General features: G+C 44.8%; 1 protein-coding gene across 1 annotated transcript; it reads left to right on the top strand.

The window, feature by feature from the left end:
* Positions 1-988: 988 nt before the first annotated feature.
* On the top strand, positions 989-8,769 carry LOC126262666 (ejaculatory bulb-specific protein 3-like). Its single transcript, XM_049959438.1, has 2 exons — positions 989-1,199; positions 8,367-8,769. Exons 1-2 carry the CDS (start codon positions 1,004-1,006, stop codon positions 8,561-8,563), a joined length of 393 nt encoding a protein of 130 aa, XP_049815395.1. The 5' UTR covers positions 989-1,003; the 3' UTR covers positions 8,564-8,769.
* The last annotated feature ends 235 nt before the right edge of the window (positions 8,770-9,004 follow it).

Raw genomic sequence — 9,004 nt, 5'->3', positions numbered from 1 at the left:
TCCAAATTTCAGACGTTTCATCCTATGCCATCAATGTTCTACGACATCCACGTTAAGGAAATAAGACGAATTACGACTTAGTTTAGTTGGTGATTCGTAACACACTCTAACAAAACATAAAATAAATGCATTACTTTTCACGAAAATTTACGCTTACACCTTTCGGGTAATTAAACTATACTAAGAATACAAAATCTTCGTTGCACCATACTTAAGAAAAATAACGAAATTTTCTGTCACTCTTGACAAAAAACATGTCAGTGAAGATAGTTGCTCGAACTCATATCTGCATTTGTTTGTACGTTCGGTTGTTGTGTCCAGTATAGGTACTGATATGTACCTATATGCTCTATGAAGCACAGTCTCAAAATGCTCTTTTATTGCGGTGTCCGGACATTTTTTTACATGCCTAGTCAACAACAGTTCAGCAATCAACACATGTATGTCCTAGAATTTTATTCCACGTATGTAATTTTTGTTGTTAACAGAGAAAAAATTAATCTTCTTTCCGCATGGGACACGAAGTTCGACATCTCACTGGCTTCCACGGACATGAAATCTTCTGAGCGTGAATCAACTACGGCTGCTTACACATAGAATGTTTTCCGTTGACTCTGATAGAATAAAATTAGTGTAATTGTGGAAGAGAACGACACTCTCATTGGCCCAATTTTTCTGTGATAACTGCAAAGAGCGCAGCATATTTATGAAAACGGCACCATCATACGTATATTGCTCATTACAAGTGTCTGTTATTCTGCTGGTTCCCATATAGCAGGATGCTGGTGGGTTAATACAGTGAGAACTGGCTATTCAAGGTCGTGGGAGTCAAGAGACACCCACGCAGGTTACGCTATATCGTAGATCCGATGGTAGATCTTCCCGAATGCGCCCCACCTCGATACCCCGTTACCCCTTCATGCATTCATTCGTCAGAGCGGCGATATAAGAGGAGCTCACCAGATATGGCACGCCACAGTCTGTTCGGTGCGCACCGGTAGCCATGGTGAGAAATCTGATCTTCTACTGCTGCCTCGTGGCCGTCGTCGCCATTTCTACGCAAGCCGCGGCGCAAGACAAGCTCGACAACTTCGACGTGGACGAGATTCTCAACAACGACCGCCTCCTGAAATCCTACATCCAGTGCATGCTCGACGCAGACGACGGAAAGTGCACCACCGAGGGCAAGGAGATCAAAAGTAAATGCGGCTGCTAAACTTCCTTCTGTCTCTTGCCTCTATCGCTTCTTTCTTCCATTATTCACCATCGTTAGACCAGTTCTCCCGTTTTCTGGTAGCTACAGATGTTCGATTAAATAATACACTCATGGAACGTAAATGTCGTGTGAATAGGGCTCTCGTCAGGTAGACTGTTCGTCGGGTGCAAGTCTTTCGATATAACGCCACTTCGGTGACCTGCACGTCGGTGGCGACGAAATGATGATGATTAGGATAACACAACACCCTATCAAAAATGGCTCTGAGCACTATGGGACTCAACATCTTTGGTCATAAGTCCCCTAGAACTTAGAACTACTTAAACCTAACTAACCTAAGGACATCACACACATCCATGCCCGAGGCAGGATTCGAACCTGCGACCGTAGCAGTCGCACGGTTCCTGACTGAGCGCCTAGAACCGCTAGACCACCGCGGCCGGCACAACACCCTATCCCTGAGCGAAGAAAATCTCCGACCCAGTCGGGAATCGGACTCGGGCCCTTAAGTTTGGCATTCTATCGCGCTGATTTCTCGGCTACTGGAGGCGGACACTCTCAGGGGATCAGGAGTAGCAGTCTGATACGCAAAACGACCAAATCACGCTGGAAACTAATAACTACAAATTCTGTACCGTTTCCTTAACAGATTTCATGGCATCTCTTCAAGAGACGCCGTTTTTTATTCATTGTCAGATGCCCGATCAGAATCAGGCGGTACTGTGTTCCACTACGAGCAATAACAGTTTAACAACAGACAAATCACATGATGTCAAGAAGACGTATTATGCTGACCTTGTCACAACAATCTTACAATCATTTGCAGTATTTCAGTGTTCTAGCATATTGGAAATTTTAACTCCTGCTCAGAAATACTCTTGGCAATTAAGGATATTTTTAGGGTTTAAAATTCGGCTTTTGCTTTAATCTACACAAAGAATCACTCACAGTTTGGATAATCAAGATTTTTCTACCTCCCTGGTTTATATCTTTTATTCGTACCCCTTTCTAATACCGAGTGACGTATGAATTAGCTTCCTGTTAAAATTTGCTACCTCTCCAATTTCCACCTCTTGTCAATCTCCGTTTCACTTTCTCTTGAATTTTTCACACGATGGACGCTTCTATGTAAAATAGGATCGTCTTCGCTTCTTCTCTCAGCGAACTCAGTTTTCATCTCCTTTCCAAGAATCTTCTTCGATTTGGCGTGTCAAGTTGTTTGTGCCAAATTCAATTTTCTTTTCATACGCATTAGTGTACAGATTGTTTACTTTGCTGTTGCATATTCTTATACGACGACGTTTTGCACATCTGTCTCCTACGTTTACTTTAAAGGCCCAATTCCGATGTAGTCATTTTAGCATTCCCTCATGTCGAGTATGAAGTATTTCCCCCCAATGTTAAGGTTGATCCTATACTTTAGCAGCACAATATTGCTTATTTACCTCCAACTTTTTTAATCTGTCAATGATACTAATGGAAAAGTTTAGTGCCTAGTTTCAAACTACAGCAAAAATAATTCAACAATCAAAGAAGGCAGCCTGTATTGTATGCTGCCCCTAATATCTCCACAGGCAAACATTTGGACACATGCCTTTGTTTAATACTTATCGTATCACTGACACATCTTCCTACCATTTACCTGATTCGCTATTTTCTTTTATGGAGTACACAAAATGAGAATTAAATGGGACAACTTAGAATTATATTTGGCTGTCAAAGAAAAAAAACCGAAAACTGACTTTTCGGGAATGTATATTTTCAGACACAACCGTCACCACGCGTTTCCTAGAGCTTCCACGTGCTCTAGCCCTCTTCATCATAAAGTCCCTTACTTCACATCGTGTGACTGCTATACCAAGGTGAACGAATTTCACTGGATGTCGATCTGGGAGTAAATGACGGAGCTAGTTAAGGCTTGTGTGTGCTGAGATGGCTAAGTCGGTATGAACGTTTGCCCACGTGTGGCCCCACCCAGCGTATAATTATAACAACTCACATTACGGAAAGTAATTGGACCTGAATACATTGTTTACACAGCACCCTTCGCAATGTTCGTTTGATACCATTCTCTACAGACATGTAGACACAGCTACCATCGTGTTGAGATTATTGTTAGTGATAGCACATATGACTGCCGAACAGAAGGATGTGCGAATGGAGGCAAGCCGTGAGTTGCTATGTATCTTCGTCGATTGAGGGAAAGCGTTTCTAGAATTATAATTAACGATGATAAGTCATGGCTGCATCATTATTATCCTGAAACAAAGTGAGCCGGCACAGTGCGGAAATCGCTATGTTCTCCAACGGAAAAGAGACGAATGATTTTCATCTACAAGGATAGTGATGGTGACCACATTTTCTGACTGTCTTGTATTTATATACCAGCATACACTACGGTTACAGCACCATACTACCCATGAGTATTGGCTAAATTGAGGAAGCACATTGCAAGGAAACGACCAGAACTTCCTCTGAGTGGGTGGCAACTTCATCACGACACTGCCCGATCTCAAGTCGCAAACCAAGACTCGCAGTTTCTGGATCAATTCGACATTACCTGTATACCCCATCCGTCTTATAGCTCCGATCCTGCATCCTTCGATTTTTTCCCCATCGCTAAAGGCAAAGCTTTAAGAGTACTCGATATGTGAACAACCAAACTCTCCTGAAGGAAACGAGGCGGTTCTTAAGGACCTGAAAAAGAATTTATTGCACCATGTGTTTGAGAACTGGCAACGGCGCTACAAAAAAAATGGCTCAGATGGCTCTGAGCACTGTGGGACTTAACATCTAAGGTCATCAGTCCCCTAGAAGTTAGAACTACTTAAACCTACATAACGGCTAAGGACATCACACACATCCATGCCCGAGGCAGGATTCGAACCTGCGACCGTAGAGGTCGCGCGGTCCCAGACTGAAGTGCCTAGAACCGCTTGGCCACACCGGCCGGCCACTACAAAATATGTATTCATGTGAGAGTGGAGTAGTTTGAAATAGATTATAAAAACATGGAAATGGAGTTATAAACACCAGTGAAATAAATCAATCTACACTCCTGGAAATGGAAAAAAGAACACATTGACACCGGTGTGTCAGACCCACCATACTTGCTCCGGACACTGCGAGAGGGCTGTACAAGCAATGATCACACGCACGGCACAGCGGACACACCAGGAACCGCGGTGTTGGCCGTCGAATGGCGCTAGCTGCGCAGCATTTGTGCACCGCCGCCGTCAGTGTCAGCCAGTTTGCCGTGGCATACGGAGCTCCATCGCAGTCTTTAACACTGGTAGCATGCCACGACAGCGTGGACGTGAACCGTATGTGCAGTTGACGGACTTTGAGCGAGGGCGTATAGTGGGCATGCGGGAGGCCGGGTGGACGTACCGCCGAATTGCTCAACACGTGGGGCGTGAGGTCTCCACAGTACATCGATGTTGTCGCCAGTGGTCGGCGGAAGGTGCACGTGCCCGTCGACCTGGGACCGGACCGCAGCGACGCACGGATGCACGCCAAGACCGTAGGATCCTACGCAGTGCCGTAGGGGACCGCACCGCCACTTCCCAGCAAATTAGGGACACTGTTGCTCCTGGGGTATCGGCGAGGACCATTCGCAACCGTCTCCATGAAGCTGGGCTACGGTCCCGCACACCGTTAGGCCGTCTTCCGCTCACGCCCCAACATCGTGCAGCCCGCCTCCAGTGGTGTCGCGACAGGCGTGAATGGAGGGACGAATGGAGACGTGTCGTCTTCAGCGATGAGAGTCGCTTCTGCCTTGGTGCCAATGATGGTCGTATGCGTGTTTGGCGCCGTGCAGGTGAGCGCCACAATCAGGACTGCATACGACCGAGGCACACAGGGCCAACACCCGGCATCATGGTGTGTGGAGCGATCTCCTACACTGGCCGTACACCACTGGTGATCGTCGAGGGGACACTGAATAGTGCACGGTACATCCAAACCGTCATCGAACCCATCGTTCTACCATTCCTAGACCGGCAAGGGAACTTGCTGTTCCAACAGGACAATGCACGTCCGCATGTATCCCGTGCCACCCAACGTGCTCTAGAAGGTGTAAGTCAACTACCCTGGCCAGCAAGATCTCCGGATCTGTCCCCCATTGAGCATGTTTGGGACTGGATGAAGCGTCGTCTCACGCGGTCTGCACGTCCAGCACGAACGCTGGTCCAACTGAGGCGCCAGGTGGACATGGCATGGCAAGCCGTTCCACAGGACTACATCCAGTATCTCTACGATCGTCTCCATGGGAGAATAGCAGCCTGCATTGCTGCGAAAGGTGGATATACACTGTACTAGTGCCGACATTGTGCATGCTCTGTTGCCTGTGTCTATGTGCCTGTGGTTCTGTCAGTGTGATCATGTGATGTATCTGACCCCAGGAATGTGTCAATAAAGTTTCCCCTTCCTGGGACAATGAATTCACGGTGTTCTTATTTCAATTTCCAGGAGTGTATATCTATATGGATACTGTGCAAATCACATTTAAGAGCCTGGCAAAGGCTTCATCGAACCACCTTCACAATTCTCTATTATTCCAATCTCGTATGGCGCGCGGAAAAAACGAACACCTATATCTTTCCGTGCGAGCTTGTATCTCCCTTATTTCATTATGGTGTTCGTTTCTCCCTATGTAGCTTGGCGTCAACAAAATATGTTTGCATTCGGAGGAGAAAGTTGGTCACTGAAATTTCGTGAGAAGATTCCGCAGCAACGAAAAACGCCAATGTTTTAATGATGTCCACTCCAAATCCTGTATCATTTAAGTGACACACCTGGATTCGGTGAATTTTTTGTAGAGCCTGACAACATCTCAGCATACATTTCTCCGACTACAGGTGTGCACAGTTTTTGTTAATAAAATTCAAAGAGCCCTGATATTGATGCCAGGGAATCAACCTTTATACAGAAGACATACATGGCGAACATGGAATTCTATGCATATCCAGTGGATGCAATATACCGTTTACACACTTCTAGGGCTGGAATTAACTCAGAACAAATCAGAGTATTAGTCAATATTTCTGTTTGCTCACTAGCCCGGAACAGAATTTAAGTGTTCTCCCATACAGAAGTAATTTAGTGTATGTCTTACTTCACAGAGAGCTTCAGAATCATGGTTGAGTAAACAGAATAAGAACTCCGTTACAAAGAATTGGTTTCATGTACTTCTTGTGGTGAAATCAAGACTTCTCAAAATCTAAGCACCAGGTTCTCCACTCAGCCCCTCGCCAGCAAAATCTCATGCTCGAGCCCCAAAGGGAAATGTCTTTGATGAATCCCAATAGGTATGTGCTCTTGGTCAATCCCTGGATTGAAGATCTTGTTTACATCGTACTCTACTCACTCCTGGATACATGGCGTCCATGTTTTCACTCAGGTGACGAATTCAGGTAGACTTTACAAAAACATTACTTCAACTACACAAGGCGTGACTGTGCAGATAATCATCTGAACTTCATACTCTTTTCAGAAGACTACCTGGAAGGCTTCATTTCCCCTCCTACGTCCTTAAAACTTTGATAAAAAAAACATGTCTGTCATTTTCAGCGCGAAGCATGCAACGCGCTTCCCATGAAAGGATTCTTCAAAGGGCAACTCATGACCATCATTTGTGATACCTCGCAATTCTCCGCACTAAAATCATGTTATTTCGCCTTCTTCTGTCCCCAAAACTCTTTCTCCAAGTACACTATTGTCAAAAAATTTTCACCCCAACAGAAAATAATCTCCGCACTTCAGAGTTATATCAGCTTGAGCATCATAAATTGCCGTCGCCATGCTCTGCTCTCCCTCATGGCATCACAAGTCCGCCCTTGCAGAACATGACAACTCTATTTCCAGCCCACTTTAGCTGATAGCGGCTTCTGAGCAACGCATGATCCACTTCACCGTTTCTGTCATTGCTCAACCCTGAGTAGCTCCAGGTCCTGCAGTACTACAGGAATTGTCAGTACATGGTGCTGGATAGTATCACCCAATGAAATGATTAATAATCCCATTGTGCACTGTATACTGTGTTGTAATATAAATATAAATCTACTAGGATATTAAATGTAGCCGCATGGGATTAGCCGAGCGGTCTGACCCTCAGACCCTACTCTGTCCCGATGAAACTTACTTTCCGGCTGCAAAATATCATGCGCTTACATGGTTCAAAGGACTTACCGTCGCCTACATCTTTAGCGACGGAGAGAAAGAGCAGCTTAATTACTGGTGGTTCCTACAAAATGCTCACAATGCCCTCGAACGCACACAGAAATACCGTACGCTCTTCGCAAATTATTTACGCAGCGTTTTCGTTAACCCCACACTCAGCTGGGGAGTGCCAAGCTGCGGTTAATGTTTTGTGCCGCATCACACTAACGGCTGAACGTTCTGCCTTGTCAGCCATGAGCGAAGGAAGAGACAAGCTGCTGCAAGGATGCTGTTTTCCTTGAGGCACTAGCGAAGCAGAATGCCTCCGTTGCAGATGCCCTTCAAAGGCGCTATTGGAGGTATCAGATAACGATGGAGAGGCTCCAAGTGGAACCAGTTACATTATTGAAGAACCTTTTAGTTGGAATTACATCAGTGATTTATATTTTTATTTTTTGATTACTCTTTTATGCCACCTTTGTTGTTGTAACACTTACTTGTAACACTTAATCATGTATATATAAAAAAAAGTGCCAAAGGATAGCCCTAACCTTGATTTCCCATATTTCCCCTGGTATATAGGCAGCTCTCTGGGGTGGGTTTACTCAGGAGCCAACGCCTGAAGTGGATCAGATTTTTTGTTATAGGAAGAAAAGTGGCGGTGGCACTTGGGTGTTTTTTTTAGTTCCATTTTCCTAAGGGGCTTAAAAAAATAAAAAAAATAAAAAAATAAAAAAGCGGTCCAAGGCGCTACAGTCATAGACTGTGCGGCTGATCCCGGCGGAGGTTCGAGTCCTCCCTCGGGCATTGGTGTGTGTGTTTGTCCTTAGGATAATTTAGGTTAAGTAGCGTGTAAGCTTAGGGACTGATGACCTTAGCAGTTAAGTCACATTAAGATTTCACACACATTTGTAAATTTTTTGAATATTAAATGTAAGTGGAAAAAATTACAATGGACTGTTTCACAATATTTTCTTTGATATTTCTACAGGCAGGCTGCCAGAAGTGTTGGCGACGGGATGTGGAGACTGCTCGCCTAGCCAGCTGGAGAGGGCTATCAAGAGCCTGAAGCACATCACAGAGAAGCACCCTGCAGAGTGGACCAAGCTGAAGGCCAAGTTCGACCCCACGGGAGAGTACACAAAGAAGAACGCCGACACCTGGAAGCAGTACGGCGTCACTCTCTGAGCGCCACGCCAGTCCGATTCGCCTTTGAGCTGTCGCAGCTCTCGTACACAGTTCAACAGCAAATCCTGTCTCTTTCCTGAAATTGTCCATTATCTTAAAGTCATATGACAACTTCATCCAATTTGGTTACTCACCGGAATTTCTTAGCTTACGCTTGTTCACAATGTTACTACAATTATGATATGAAATAAACGTTTGTTGATAAATTTGCGTTTCGTAATTGGGTAGGAGGAATGATAATTCCTGCATCAAAATATGAATCCCTCTCCAAGTCCTACTTTTCAATAACGTGTTTGAATCATAACGTATAACAGTGGTTCCGAACTTGAGACTAATCACCCCCTGAAGACTAAAATGATATTTTCTGAGGGGAGACAATACAATGGTTGAATAGTGTTTCATTAAATAATTTCAAAAATATCATTGCTACCATCACTATTT

Source organism: Schistocerca nitens, chromosome 6, assembly GCF_023898315.1.
Source record: "Schistocerca nitens isolate TAMUIC-IGC-003100 chromosome 6, iqSchNite1.1, whole genome shotgun sequence".
In the NCBI taxonomy this organism is placed as follows: Eukaryota; Metazoa; Arthropoda; class Insecta; order Orthoptera; family Acrididae; genus Schistocerca; species Schistocerca nitens.
The sequence above is the reverse complement of the archived record's forward strand: the minus strand, read 5'-3'. Positions and strand labels throughout refer to the sequence as shown.

Excerpts from the sequence above, each read along its gene's own strand:
- LOC126262666 (XM_049959438.1), top strand. The coding sequence starts at position 1,004 with ATGGTGAGAAATCTGATCTTCTACTGCTGCCTCGTGGCCGTCGTCGCC. Across the intron at positions 1,200-8,366 it reads CGAGGGCAAGGAGATCAAAA|GCAGGCTGCCAGAAGTGTTG; the intron begins GTAAATGCGGCT and ends ATATTTCTACAG.